Source organism: Chelonoidis abingdonii, chromosome 1, assembly GCF_003597395.2.
Source record: "Chelonoidis abingdonii isolate Lonesome George chromosome 1, CheloAbing_2.0, whole genome shotgun sequence".
Lineage (NCBI taxonomy): Eukaryota > Metazoa > Chordata > Testudines > Testudinidae > Chelonoidis > Chelonoidis abingdonii.
The window spans coordinates 311,748,720-311,764,087 of NC_133769.1; the positions used below are offsets into that span (position 1 = coordinate 311,748,720).

The following is a 15,368-nucleotide window of genomic DNA, read 5'->3' on the forward strand; positions in this document are numbered from 1 at the left end:
AGTCAGACACTTAATCTTATGGACTAGGAGCACAGTTCCAAGAGACACTATGGCTAATGGGGTTAATTGTTAGTTGCACATTCATCTTGTTTTATTTTTTTCCTTTCTTGTGATCTTACATTGCTTTTCTTTTGATTCTTCGGTCTCCCTTCTCAGTGAGGAGTCCTTAATAGTTCAGATCCTTACAAATTAATCAGTCTCAACAGGAACAGTTTTTCCTGATGAAATCTAAAGTAAAAAAAAAAAAATTTTTAAACCTACTACTGTGCTTTGGAACATCTTTCAGCATGTCACATTCTCCTGGATGTTAGTTTTGTTTTACTGGGCTGGTATTTGTTTTAAATGACAGGAACCCCTACAGACAGACCATATAAAAGTCTGTATAGCATGTACAATAGAGAAGAGATGGAAAAATTGTACTCTGCCAAGAACCACCACATCTTATCAGTTACAGACAGGAGACTCTGCCTGAAGAATCCATTTAAGGACAGTCACAGGAACAGCAGATGGGACAGGGCAAATCACCCAAGCAAAAAAAAGCAGGGAAGTGAGAGAATATTTACAAGTTATTAAATACTTCTGGATTGTATTGTTACAGGAATATTGAAGACTGATACCACTCTGGTTCACTGGCCCCAGTGCCCTTCCAAAGGAACAATGCTTAACACGTAGGTACTTTTCATCCATCTCTCTCAAAATTACAAGGGTAGCTAAGCATTCCCCTTGCTTTACAGATAGGGACACTGTGGCAGCAAGGTTTAATCAATTGCCCAAGGTGATACAAAGTCAAAAAGCTGGTAATGAACCTGGCTCTTTAACTCCAGAGTTGGGATCCCACTGCTTTCTCTTTCAAAAACATGTAGATATGTAATTTTAAACATTTAGCGTCTTACTATAATCTTCTCTCTTTAGTGTTCTCCTCTCTTTGGTTCTCCAAGATAAGCTGCAGTACCTGGTCTTAGCTTTGCTTGGGTAATCATGGAGTCCTAGGACATTCTCCATCCTTCCCTCATGCCATTTAAAATGTTCCAAGAGGAACTGGAACTTGCAAAGAACTACAAAACATGCTTCTACCCTAACAAATATCCATCTTTAAAAATAAATGGCAGGCACACTTCAGCTGATAGTCGTCAATGTAGCCCATCCTGGGTAACCCACTTAGATACTGGTATCAGTTGTAGGTGTGTAAAACCCAGTGAAGGCTGGGTTGCTACATGTGTAACAGGACGAATCACCAACATATTCTACACTAGTTCTAAAAAAAGATTACAAGACCTGCATTTTTGTCCATAAAAGATTTTATATCTGTAAGTTCGATGGATATCTTGTGGATAATGGGGTTTAAATGATGAACAGAGGTGAGCACATTTGCATTGTTGCGGATAGGCAACGCAGCAGTGGGGCAAGAGCAAACAGCAGCCACACCTAGTGGCCTGCGGAGTGTGGTAAGGGAACCCAACCCCTCCAGCTTTACCGGGTTCTGACCCAGGGCCCTAGGAAGCCGGGGACTTCCTCGCAAAGGATTTAGGCATCGGCTTCCGCTACCTCCCTTGGGTCACTTCCTATTAAAAATTGCACCTGGCATCTCCTCCGCTGGTGGTGCCCTGGTGTCCCCGTCAGTCTCTGCAGTCAGTAAGTCATCTGCGCTATAGTCTGGGTCCATGAGCTCTGCTGCTTGGAGCATCCTCAGCACCTCTGGAGGAGCCTGCAGCACACATCCTTCCTCCTCAGCAGCCAGCCCCGACTGAGCTGGGCTGCTTCCTTTTTTCTGGCTTTTCCACCTGGAGCATGCGCAGCAGGGTAAAGGGAGCATGGCCTCCTGGGCCCACAATGATTGGTCCATTCCCGTTAACTGAGTGCAGGGTTGGTACACCCCATCACATGGTTCTGTACCATTTTTTATCCGAAGTCTGCGACTTTAGAACTGCTACAACACAAGTATAGATGAGCTGCAAGAACCTTCACGTAAACACAAAATCACAAGGAGATGCTTACAGTTCAGTAATATAAGGCCACAAAGTTCATTTCTTTATTCCCTTCCCAGACAGAAGCCATCCCATAAATGAGAAGCATTGTTTAAACAAAACAGTTGTCTGTTAAGTCACATCACCATTCACAAACTTGACTAAGGTTTAGACAGCTATAAAAACAGACTTCAGTTTTTCCTGGATTAGTAAGTGAAACATGGAATTTTAAAAGAAGGGTCATGAATTTAAATCAGACATCTTCTGTAGCTAAGTTACCAAAGCAGGGGTGGGGAGACAGTGAAATGTTGAGTATTTTTAACCAATGTAAGTCACAAAGGCTGAAAGCTCCATTTTTCAAACAGTAATGCCATAATCCAACCAAAATCAATAATGAAACAATTAAAGGCTATGCATAGTATAATAAAGAAATCAACTTCTGCAGATTCAAAATGCCACTGGTTATTTCTTACACAGCCACAGACAGGTATCGTAATGCAAGTGAGAGGAAAAAACTCATAGTCATATTCTGATACAAAAAGAAAACGCAAAGCCACAGAAGCAAAACTGAAGCTGCTTGACATAAGACAGGAAATTACAGCAGTAATGTGAAGGCTTGATAAAGGAATTAGGAAAGCTAATTCTGGAATGTCAGGTGAAACTCCCTATTGACCTACAAAAGGAACCAAAGTGAAAAAGTCAGGTTTTCTGTATGCAGACAAAGGCTGCTATTCCTGGTTTAATCCAACTTACATATCTCCCCTTAGATTAAGCAGAAGCAGCTCATTCCTGGAGCACAAAAGGCAGTTTTAAATATATGCAGTACAAACACCACAAATGCAAAATGAATTATTGATTTAAGACAGGAAGTCCTTCTATGTTAAATGTTTTTTCCCAGAAAGGCCCCTAGGCCCACCACAACCCGGGGGGGGGGGGGGGAAGGGGAGGCGAGGCACGGAGGGAAGAGAGGAGAAATACTTAGAATTTTAATAATCTTAAATCAGGGAACAGAGGTACAAGCAATTCATAGCAGAGCCTTCCTCACATAGGATCTCCCTCTGCAAAGGGAGATTTGCCACAAATTTTAATAGGAACAAGAGCAGGACTTTAAGAAGTGGATTAGTTAAAAAAAAAAAAAAAAAAAAAAAAAAAAGGGCAATTCTGTAGTAATCCTAACTTGCTCATTTTTGTTCATTACACCAATGCAACTGTTGATTTGACACCCCTTCCCCCCCAACCCCCTACACCCAGACTGAATACAAGTGTATCCAGAAACCAAATTATGTAAAAGTTCCAATCTCCTTAGCTAAATTTTCACTGTTTATTTTTCACTGCAGTAAACTGTGTAAGAGCCACACTCAAGGCAATAAAATGAAGTGATGGTATGTGGGACCACCACGGGAAGGATGAGTCATCTGGCTTGCAAGTACATATATAACAAGTTGATGATTGCTGTATTTAATAATCTATTACATATACACATTCCTAGGACTCACCACCCTCCTACATGAGTGCTAATATTTATATAATTCCATAAAATGTACACAGTATCTTACAAACACAGTATACAGCATAGCTATATATAGTAGAGCAGTAAAGATGGATTTTTCAGCTATTCCCTGCCTCTTGTACTCCATGAACAAGATTTATTTCCACAAAACTGGCAAGGGTTTTAAAAACTGAACAAGATAACTTAATACATACAGCTATTGGATAATACAAAAAAACCCTACAGTCCTTAGTATTCCGCAGGTTACATAGAGGGGTGTACTTGTACCAGAATGAGTAAAGCAAAGAAAGATCAATGCATTTCCTGAGAAGGCAATTTAATTTAGAAACTGAGCCTACGATATGTAATAATTGTGGCTAAAATACAGAATGTGGGGAACTATTTTTAAGCAGACGAAGTCACTTTCATATTTCCACTGGGAGTGAGACAAACTGACAGCTGAACTTCACAAGACGGTACCTGACAAATGTATACACAATTTAACCAAAAGGTGGTGAATTTATTTTTAAATCCTCAACTAATGCAACTTTAAAGCTCATGAAAGCTTGTATGAGATTTATAACTTCAGGCACCGCAGAGAGGAATGAACATTTTGTACGAGTGACATTAATAGCACAATTCCAAGGAAATCCATGGGATGTGTCACTGGCATTTTAAAAATGAATCAGAAAAAACAGATTATAGAATGCCAGATAACAGTCTTAATTTTATATTAACTAGGGGAGATAAACAGAAACTCATCCTAGGAAGTTTCCTTAACTCCAAATTATAATTTAAATACACAGTAAAATATAGCACTCATTCCTACAAGCAATAAGGATCCATTTCAAGAGCTAGTTCAGCCAAGCAATGACCAGCCACAGCAGTTAAGGCTTGAGGTAAAGCTATGTCTAAAGTTACAGGCAGTTATTAAAGGATGCATAAAAGGTAGCAGGTAGCTACTGGTTTGTCACTTAACGAATAACTTTCTACTCTCTAACTCCCCACCTAAAGCTGCCACCACCTTAACTGTGCTTCCATTCTCTCTGCTCAACTCATTTATTGTACTAGTGGTAGATTTCAGTGTGAAAGTTTTAGAGCCAAACCAACTATTTTATAAATTTTATAATTTTAAACCAACAACAGCTGAGAGATGTATTAAAAAATTTATTCCAAAACATTCAGAGGCCCACTAACTCTCCAGTGACAACTGGTTGTGTGAGCAAGTTAGAGAGCACTATTATCAACAGCAAAATTTTGCTCTGATTATGGTTTTAAAACACTGGCATATTCTGTAATGAAGAGTCCTCAATTCAATCCCATGGGCAAACAAACACTGCTACTGAAGAAAGATGTAACTATGCTCCATTACACTGAGCTTTTCAAGTGGAAGGCAACAAGCCATCTGAAATGGATGCAATTTCCACAAGGAAAGGGTCACTTCTGGTAGAGTGTTCTGAAAAGTGGTTTTAATGGTTCTTAAAATACAAAAGTTAAGATTTATTTTTTTCTATTCTATTGTTTGTCAAAAAATATTTCAGTGAAATATAAAAGTTGAGCCTTTGGTTTACCCTCCATGACACAGGCATACCATAATAAATGTCAGTTTTCTTCACATTGTCTTGCTGGCGTTTCCCATGTCTCCTCATCTATATAGTGAATCATCTGTGACGCCTGACCTATAGCTCCTTTTTCACTTTGAACTATAAATAATGCATCTTGTTCTCCTTCTGCTAATTGAAGGTCAGAGCTACAAGAAACATTAGATTCATCAGGTCTGTCTGTCAAAAACTCCGCTGCAGCTCTAGAAGCCTGTCCACTGTCAGTTTCAGCTACTGGTTCTGTCTTTAAGTGAAGTCCAAACATGTCATTTCGGATGACGTATCGAACACACTGCAGAATCACATTCCTTTCGTGTCGTATGTCCTGGGCTAATAACTGGAATGAAAAAGAGAAAATGATTCAGGTTTCTTTCTCCTAGTCAGTAACAGATGCCAAGTAAACAAGGTATGGTGACACTGCTAATTTAGATGTGTTTGCAAATGTATATAATAGGTTTGCAAGCAAGATTTGGAAGTAAAGAGGCAGGAGAAATTACCCTATTATGTTGAATTCAGGACTTGGAGCCAGTCTCAACTCTACCACTGATTTACTGTGGAGTGTTGGCAAAAAGAGTATCATCTGTAAAACGGGATTATTTTCCAGGGATGCTGCAAGACTTGTAACAGCAATACACTGCTTTGGAAGATGTGAAGTTTCAATTAGTATGTGAACATTACGACCCAGATTCAGTAAGGCACCTTTGTCCCATTGACTTCAAATTGCTAAAGCATGTGAGTTATCCACTTTGCTGAATCGGGGGGTATAGTTTTATCACTGCGTTAGAGCTGGTTGAATCTGACAAAATCCTTTTGAATAAGCTGTCATTCCCAGTTTAACCTACCTGGCAGAAAAATTAATACATCCAAATGCCATTAATTTTTTCAAGAAAAAAAAAAATACATTTCTTCACTAGACTGCTAAAGGCATTATTTTCTTTGAACTCCTTCTAATGCTTCAAGAAAGTTAAACTAGTATTTATACAACAGTTGGAAGACTGTAGGATGTTTTTGGCATCGTGAAAACTAGGAGTAAGTGGACTTTGCTGAGTAAGATGTGAGTATAAAGTAGGGGGTTAAATCTGTGACTGTGATCATTTACAAAAGAACTAGTGTAAAAAGTTGCACTCAGCTGAACTTGGCATATAAGATCTGATGGGAAGCAATTTGTTATAAATTTATTTCCAACAAAAAAGTCTATTTAGCTATTTAAAAGGGTGTTTACTATCCAGACTAGCTTTTTAAAAAAAGAGTTGCAAGTAGTTAGTCCATAAAATGAACTAGTTACACTTTTTGGTATTTCCCTATACATCAAATTCTTGATATGATTGAAGTCAGTTCAGCTGGTGGAGCTTATTGTAATCATTTTACACACACACACACACACACACAGCGTGAGGACAGTGCAACAACATTCTTGTTGCTGTAGTTGAGGTAACTGCAGAATTCCCACGTGGTGGCATGAAGAAGCAGATGGGATGCACAATCATCCTTTAATAAAGTTTGTTAACTGGCCATCTGGCTCATTATATTTAAACCATATGAACAACTAGATGCACAACACCTTTTTATCCTGCTGTATGTATTGACAAATATTGGAAGAAATAGGACGTATAGGTTTTGTTATTCTCAGTCCGCCTGTATGCTATAAATGTATCTAAACATACATTGTCATACATGGGACTATGATAAACATCCTGGGCATACTGAAGCTGATTTAATGAATGCCAACAGAAAGCTCTGCAGCACCACTACAAGATCTGCTTTTAAAAAAGCCACATCATTTCACACACAGCATGTTCTTTCAGTAAGCAAATCACTTCAGAGGGAGGGAGGGGGGTGGGCAGGTTTTCAACAGACTTTCTGACTTGGATTCTCAGAATTTTCACACCACAGACCACTTCCTACAGTGGCAATCTTCTTCTGGATGCCTCCCATCACAAACACCCACTCCAATCTACATTTTTCCTGCTACAACCATAGTGATTAACACATGAATAAGTAATGTTAGGACAATATGAAAGTGAGAAGACAAAAATAAATATGCTTTACAATTAAACATCTGTTCCATCCACCTAAGATCCCCAGCCCACATATTATATCTATGCAGTTTATTCCTTCTCTCTGGTGGCAGAACTTGACATTAGTAGCCAGTCCTCCTTTAGGCACAGTTCTTGCTGTTCTGATCCCCAACGTTGCTTTATAGATTGGTTCCATCCTTAGCACTGCCACACCTCCAATTTCAGTACTGCTTGAAAGGAATCAGGGTTGCTTTTTTTCCAACCTTCCTCTGCCGCATGGAGTAACGATCGTCTGTTATGTCCAGATGATCCTATCTCACCTAATCTATTCCCTGCCATTGCAGAGGCCTGGGGCATTGGTGGCACCTCAGTCTCGCCTGTTTCACTCTCTGCCTCTGGCACACAACAATTTAGTACCTGTACTACACAGGAGGACAGACTAGATGATATAACGGTCACTTCTGGCCTTAAACTCTATGACATGACAGCTGAATCTGCCAGAAAAATGTAAAGAGCAAATGTGCTGGATGAAAGCCGTTGTGGGTTTTTTTGCTTAAGTTTAGTTTGTCAGAATAGCCTCTGCATACCCCAGACTCATCCTCAGCTAGAAAGAAAAGCTGCAACATGAAGACTGTTTTGGTCCAGGAGGCTTCACCTAAATCTTCAGAACACCAGTGATATACAGGCCAGTTTGCAAACCAGTGAAAATTATATTTCTACATAGAAGATGCCTGTGTATGCAGGAGGGGACCATAGAATCATAGGACTGGCAGGGACCTTGAGAAGCCATCTAGTCCAGTCCCCTGCCCTCATAGCAGGACTAAGTATTATCCAGACCATCCCGGACAGGTCTTTGTCTAATCTGCTCTTAAAAGCCTCCAATGACAGAGATTCCACAACCCCCTCTAGGAAGTTTATTCCAATGCTTAACCACCCTGATAGTCAAAGTTTTTTCTAATGTCCAAATGGGGAAGAAGGAGAGAAGAGGGTTGGACAGGATGCCTGATGTTCCCTGACAACCATTCTAGCTGATTAGAGATAGGTGTTGATATGAGGCCCTACACTGAGTGAGGATGTGAGTACCACGCTTCTGGTTGAGACAGACTGGATGGTGGCCTTGTGCCCCATCAAGGGGGCAGAGGGAGGAGAGAAAGGAATCCGAATAATGACTGGACCACATAAAAGCAAGCATGATTTATAATGTGAATCTTTAGAGAGGAAAAAAAAAAAAAAAATGAATAAATAAATAATTTTGCCCTTAGTGTAGCTTCCTAACTATGTGATTAAATTTTCAATTCTGGCTCACCAAAGCAAGCCATAATCTGAACAATACCATGCAGTAATCTGTTTACATATTTGTGTAACATTTTTGCTGAACTGCATGTTCATCCAGCCACCACCTTAAAAGAGCTGCTGTTAATATAGACAGCTTTATACTGTAATATGACTCATGCACAATTAAAGTAAGACCTCTGTGTGGCAGGCAGCCATTATTTGAGAGAGAGAAGTCCCTTACCATTTCCAGCAGCGTTGGACGACGTTTGGGCAGTACAGGGAGCGACTTCTTCCTCCGTCTGTCAGAACCTCTGCAATGCCCTTTGTTTGCATTTGAGCTCGCCAACGTTGCACTTGTAAATTCTGCACGTTCCTTGCGGTTTGCGCTATTTGGACTTTGAGGGATATTTGAAGCTTGAGGGATATTTCGGAGGATAGTCTGATTTTCCTTAAGAGCTTTTGCTACAATCTTGGCAGGAACTTCTAAAAAAAGAAAGAACAAAACTGTAAACTCTCAAAGTCCTAAATAACAATCACATATCTCTGTACTGACAGCTCACCTAGTTACTACAACTGGTACTAGCATGTCCTGTTTTAATGATCATGGATTTCTACAGAGGAGGGGATCTTATCCCCATTCCCATAAGAGAAAACAAACACACAGGAATTAAGTGACTTGCCCAATATCAGAGAGTCAATAGAGAGAGTCTGGATCAGAACTCGGGTCTGTCTTGCAATTAGTCCCATGCTCAATTAGTCCCATGCTCCATACATCAGAGCACACTGCTTTCACTTTATAACCCAGGTTTGCAGTGAAATACATGGACAAGAAGGATGGCTCCGTGGTTAGGTGCTAGCCTGTGACCTGCAAGATCCAAATTCAATTCCCTGCTCTGCCACAGACTTCCTCTATGACCATGGGCAAGTCACTCAGTCTGTGTGTCTCAGTTCCTGGTATGTAAAATGGGTGGTCATAGCACTTACCTCCCTCGCCGGGATGTTACGAGGATAACTACAGTAAAGATTGTGACGTGCTCAGATATTACTGTAATGGGGACCATGGAAGGAATGAGCTCTGCATTAAATCAGAATGTGCACTCAGTCTTCCAGCACTACAAGAATCTCCAGTGGTAGCGCACTTATGTAGAAAGTACTAGAAGCTTGGATATTAGCTCACAGGGTGAGTGACAGCACATTCCTGGCTCTCTTCACCAAACAAAATTTTAGGGTAAGGATTTTAAGGCTGTTTTTTCCCCTTATGAGTTATCAATGCTCATTTTGGAGAGGATGCATCTCCACCTTTATCTCAGAAAAAGTGGTAGGACAGGACAGGACAGGACACGTAACATGGGGTGGAAGAAACAAAACAAGAAGAACAATATTGTGAACCTGTCACCCTTTGAGGAAACTCTGGAATGTAGTATAAAAAAAGAGAATGATTATTAATAGACAAGCTATGAACTAGATAAATCAGAAGTCAGATCTTGTAAGCAATTCTAATGTTCTACACTCAGTGAATCCTGGGTATACAAATGGTACATTGCGGTTGCTACTGCAATATAAATAATGAGTGGTCTCTCCTCCAGGGAGCAACAGTTGCTCTTAGAGTAGCCTCAGTGCAGTCTACTGGGTTTTTCCATCCTTCTATTCATCCCACGTTACCTTTTTCATCCTCCATTTGTGTCTGTGTTCGTATGAAGTACACTGAAAGCAGAGAGCACTGCAAGCATAACAGCAGAAAACCTTCCCCCTTGAGATACACGACATTCTACCTATAACACAATGTTCCCTCACTGCCTAACAAGCTAGAACGGCAGATCCAAGGCTGCTCTCAATTACTCCACCAGCAGCTAGAGGTGCCAGGAACGAGGATGTTTTCCTACTCATGAACACCCTGGAAGTAGAGCCAGTAAATGTTGCGTTTATATCTTTGGTTAGATCTAAGAATGTAAGTCTCTGAATATAAAAAGCTGCAAATTTACATATTCATAAATGAGGACAAGACTATGGGAAGATGGATGGCAGGAGAGGCAAGGTGCCCAGACTGCATGCCACCTTCCTTCTCATATTGATGTTTATATGAAGACAAAGTGTCTTTTCTGGTACACTTTGAATGCTTTTGCTGTTCATGAGAGAGAGAGAGAAAGAAAAAAAAAAAAAAAAAAAAGCTTGTAAGACCCCAACTCACCCTCTGGCTCGCTCTCGCTATCTGACGTGCTGCCATAGTTGGTCACCAGTGAACTCAGGGCAGAGGTTACCTGCTTCGGAATGACAGTCAGTCCCAACTTTCCATCCTCTGCAGCTGCTCCATCCTTGTCCGACTCTGCAAAGAGAGTACCAAGACCTTTCAGTGCTCCTATATGTTGACAGCCAGCTTTGTCACTATACCTTCTCTTAGAGAATATGCATCCAATACTGGACAAGGTTATTCCACACCATTGTTTGATAAAATGCATGTTACTTCCTTTCCATTAGCATTCAGGGGTAGGAGTTGTCTAAATACCAATTTATAGCCCTGACAAAGGTCGTAGGGGAAAAAAAAGTTTGATTTCTCTGAACAAGGACTTGGGCTTTTGGCTCCATCTTCATATAGTGAATTTAATTACAGTCTTTGCTATTAATTGCAAATAGCAGAGAGGGAGAAACTTGTTTAGATTTCCTGGATGTAGTCAGTTGATAAATATGTACAGAAATTAATCTTTTATAGGGGGAGAATTAATTACATTTAAAATCAGAATTGCCAAGGGGAAGAAATTTTGAGATTGTGACATCACTCTAAAGGACATTCAAATCAAGCTTATAAGACTATGGCAATGAGATCTCGGGGAACTTGATTACTTAAAAATATGTATTTAGCGCCATCTATATGCATGCTGCTTTAGTGAGTAAAGAGTTTATAATCCAAGTTGTTCACGATAACACAGAATAATACCAGGGGGCTAAGGTACAGGATAATGACTTATGAATAGCTGCTAGTGGGCAAAAGGGAAAAATCTACTAAAAGCATCGCAAAGTAAACAGTTAAGATCACAGACAGATTTAATGGGATGCAAAGCTATATGTACCATGAGACACCATTTCCTTTGGAGGCATCACAGATATACTCAAATGCTGGCATTTAACCAGAAGGCTAATACATGTCAGTTCTTTTGCATGGAACCTACATGGAAATTTTGGGGGAAAAAAACCATGCAAAACCCTATTGGTAACATTATTAGAAAGGTGTGTGTTAAAAGTTTTTGTGAATGCCCGGTTCAATCACAAGAATTAAAGAAACACTAGCTGAAATCAGGATTTTGTAACAACTGTATTGCCCATGTATTAACCCCACATTGGATTATTAAACATGAAAATTTATAAAAAACGAACAGTTTGTCACTATTTGTTTTACTTTTTACATTTCATTCACCTTAAGACAATGAAGTCAGTTTCACTTTTAGGTTCTCAGAACAGCAGAATTTGGTTTCAAACATAAAGGGACTTTCTTTTTTTTTTAAAGCAATTTTTTTGGGTGAAAACATTTCTACTCCTTTGTTTTTAAATCAAAGTTTGTTTTTACAATAGTTAATTCTGGACCAAATTTAGGTTAACACTGTCCCTTTAATCTATTTATTGTAGAACATGTAATACTGTACGCAAACTTCTCCGTGGCAGGGTTTCCAAATCACTGACCGGGAGGAAAAAGTTTTAGGGTTCTTCTATCAACATTTTATGTTCTTAGCAGAAATTTCCATTCAAAAGGAAGTTCTAATGAAAATCTGGGTACAAGGGTCTTTAGTGAAGCTGGCAGCAACAATTCTATGACTAACCAACCATTGAATTGCCTTGGCCGTAGTTCAAGGAAGTCCTAACAATTTTTTAAGTGGCAGATAGAAGAGTTGTCAAGTATGAGAGAGCACTTATCAGTGGCATTTTCCAAACCAAGTGTGAAGTTTTTGAAAAGACAAGCTCTTTTCAAGTTACCAGCTCTCCTAAAAAGCTGTTAGCTACGTAACATTAATTCCCCCTAAAGTAAAAGATTTCTCCAAGCTCCTCCCCTCATCTTACCAGCATCACTATTTGCCAGAATGCCAAGTGGATCCACATCCTTCATACAGGTCTGCACATCTGAAACAGATTGTTTTTCAGGTTCCTTAACAAATGTATGATTTTCTGGTCCACTAGCTGCATTTTGAGCTTTCAGCGGAGATGCATCATCTCCATCACCTTTCTTAAACTTCTTCCAGAACTGACGCTTCTGCTTCTTCTTCTGTCTTCCTTGGCATCCAGAAGTCTCTTCATCTTGTGGAGCTTTCCACATTCCCTTCATTTTGCTAGAGGAAAGAAAATGTAAAATTCTCACACAAATGGCACCACACAAAGAAAATGAAACTAATCAACGTAAACACCCCCTCCTCCCCCCAACAAAATTAAAAAACCCTGCACACTATAGCAGCCAAGAGATTAGAGGAAAATTTATCCTTCAATACAACATTCTTCAGCTTTCTCTGTGCTACATTGCTCTGCCCTGCTTCAATGTTTTAATCCACCAGTTTCAGCATATTAGTAGCCAAATGCAGTTTACTAGAACACCTATCTACAAGTGCTTTATTTGGGGTTAATAATTCTCATTTGGCTATTGGCACAATGAACTGAGACATGACAGAAGGAAGAGGAAGCTATGCCGGACACAAACATGAGGAAAGAAAAAAAAAAAAAAAAAAAAAAAAAAAGACTACAAAGAAAGCGAGACAGAGAAATGGAGAAACACACATGATCATGGGGATGGGACAAGGAATGACCTTGGTGAGATAAGAACAAAACTAGACAAGCTCCTTAATTCCCAACATAGTGGTTGAAACAGTCCTAGATTTTTTCATTTCACGTTACAAAGTCAACATTTTCTTCATTCAGAGAAATAAGGCCATTCAAAGGCAGAAAAACAGAAAGGAAAGAATCTGTCATCAGCATATGCCCATTACTGAAGTCACCTTAGTTTTAGCATATACTGCTACAGTACTTTGCAGAATACTGAAGCCTCAGACACAGACAAACCTATCACTCCAGTTGCAATGACTGCTTACACATATGGGTAGGGGAGGGGAAAGGGTGCAGAGGTAGAATGGACTGCTAGTGAGGGAAGGGGACAACAATTTTCCTCCTTTAGAGCAGGATATTTCGAGTTATATCAGGGAAACATGGAACTGTGTTTTTAATACAAGTAAGTTAAAGACAGAGCTATAGTATGCTAATTCTACAAATCACAAATGAGCCTCAAAATCTACATATTTGAGATTATGGCAAAATGCTGGAAATCTGTTTAGACCATGGTTACAGCGAGAAGAGCTCCTATAAAAATGTTAATCCACGCCTGCCGAGAAGGGGTCTTCTAAGTGATAATTTACTTAGTGTTTTGACAGGAGCTTAATTGCCCCTCCAGACTATTATATTAACACAAGAATTCCCATACCAGAGTGGACCAAATGGTTCATTTTATTCACTACCAACGCTCCAACAGTTGAATCCACAGAGCACATTAGAGGAAGCTTTCTAATACCTGACAAATTTTGAAATACCATACAAAGGGCAAAAATTTCTCCCTAAAACCAGCTGATTCAGGCAATTTGAGTTCAATTCCGGCTGTGCCACATTCTTCCTTTGACCTTAAGCAAGTCATTTCACCTCTCTGCGCACCAGATCCCCATCCACTAAATGGAGGTAACACTTTCTCCCACATTTTGCCTTTATTTAGACTGTAAACTCATTGGGGCAGGAACTATCTTTTACTACGTGTTTGTACAGTGCCTGGCAGAACAGAGTCATGAACTCAGTTTGGGGTGTCTAGGCACTCCTCTAACAAATAGCAACACTTAACCTATGTTTCATGGGTTAAGGGAGGCTGTGACACGGGAGGTGCCATAAAACCAAGGCCCTGACCACTTGCGGTCACTAAAAACCCAGGGCACTTCTCAAGAACCAGAATTAGATGTCCCAGTCAAATTCCAATTTGGAAACTGCTTTCTGCTCTCATCTGCTGCTTCTATTAGCAAATGCATTCTTCACTTCCTGTTCCAAACTACAGCATAACTGTGCAGTATTAACCAGCTGCTACATTCCACCCTGCAAGTAGCTACATTTAAGTGATAGGTGAAGTGGTCCTTCTGTATCTTTACTCTACTCCATAGGGATGCTGAGAATTAATATTTGCAAAGCACTTCAGAGGGCCAGAATTCAGAGGTGGTATAGAAGTATCAAATGCTTTTGAAAAAAAATCTTACTTAGCTATTTGCCTCCATAGGAAAGCTTCCAGAGAGCAAGCTGAATTCTCTTCTGTTTCACACAACAGTAAATTTGCAAGATTAAGCACCCAGTTCCAGATTTTTATTGTTGACATTCACATAAAAAATTACAACTTTTTGGGCAGCAGATTGAGTTTATAATACTAACAGTTAGGAAAGAGGCGCTTTAAGAAAGCCAGGGTTATAGAGATCACTTAGTTAGAACAAACAGGAAACAGTTTACATCATTTTTCTGATCACTCTTCTGACCGGAAGTAAGAGATTTAAGTATAATTGCTGAGTGACCCCTAAGGGCTGCTCACTAGTGAAGCCACATGCGTTAAAAACAAAAATTATTAAATACCACTGATTTTGTTACTTTGACAAGCCAGATTCACTTTTAACTTTAGTTACTAAACAAGTAGGAGAGTCTCTTAATGGCTGCTTTCATGCATTCAACGCTTTAAATTCACAACTAGTACTGAGAATCAAACACATTTGAAGTGCCCCTGCAATTACAAACCCCTCCTCCCCATTAAAGGAGAATCCCATATTTTTTCTTTAAAAGCAGCGGGCTTTACTATGGGCCAGAAGAAATGAGTAAAGGCAATCTGAGATGCTACCAGAGATATAAGTGACAGAAGTGGCTTCTGAAGCTTCGTCTACATCAAGGGTAGACAACCTATGGCAGGCATGCCAAAGGCGTCACACGAGCTGATTTTCAGTGGCACTGACACTGCCCGGGTCCTGGCCACCGGTCTGGG

General features: G+C 39.9%; 1 protein-coding gene across 2 annotated transcripts in view; it reads right to left on the minus strand.

Annotated features, from left to right (window-relative positions):
- Positions 1–1,997: 1,997 nt before the first annotated feature.
- NUFIP1 (nuclear FMR1 interacting protein 1) overlaps positions 1,998–15,368 on the minus strand; it is a 29,464-nt gene continuing 16,093 nt past the window's right edge. The window contains exons 7-11 of one of the 2 annotated variants that reach the window (XM_075061573.1): positions 12,554–12,660; positions 12,395–12,454; positions 10,536–10,670; positions 8,589–8,830; positions 1,998–5,391 (exon numbers count right to left, since the gene is read on the minus strand). In XM_075061573.1, the coding sequence (XP_074917674.1) occupies positions 5,056–5,391; positions 8,589–8,830; positions 10,536–10,670; positions 12,395–12,454; positions 12,554–12,660 (880 nt within the window). In that variant the 3' untranslated portion in view covers positions 1,998–5,055. Of the gene's footprint in view, positions 5,392–8,588; positions 8,831–10,535; positions 10,671–12,394; positions 12,661–15,368 lie in introns of both variants that reach the window. The other variant, XM_032781752.2, reaches the window with a different exon arrangement.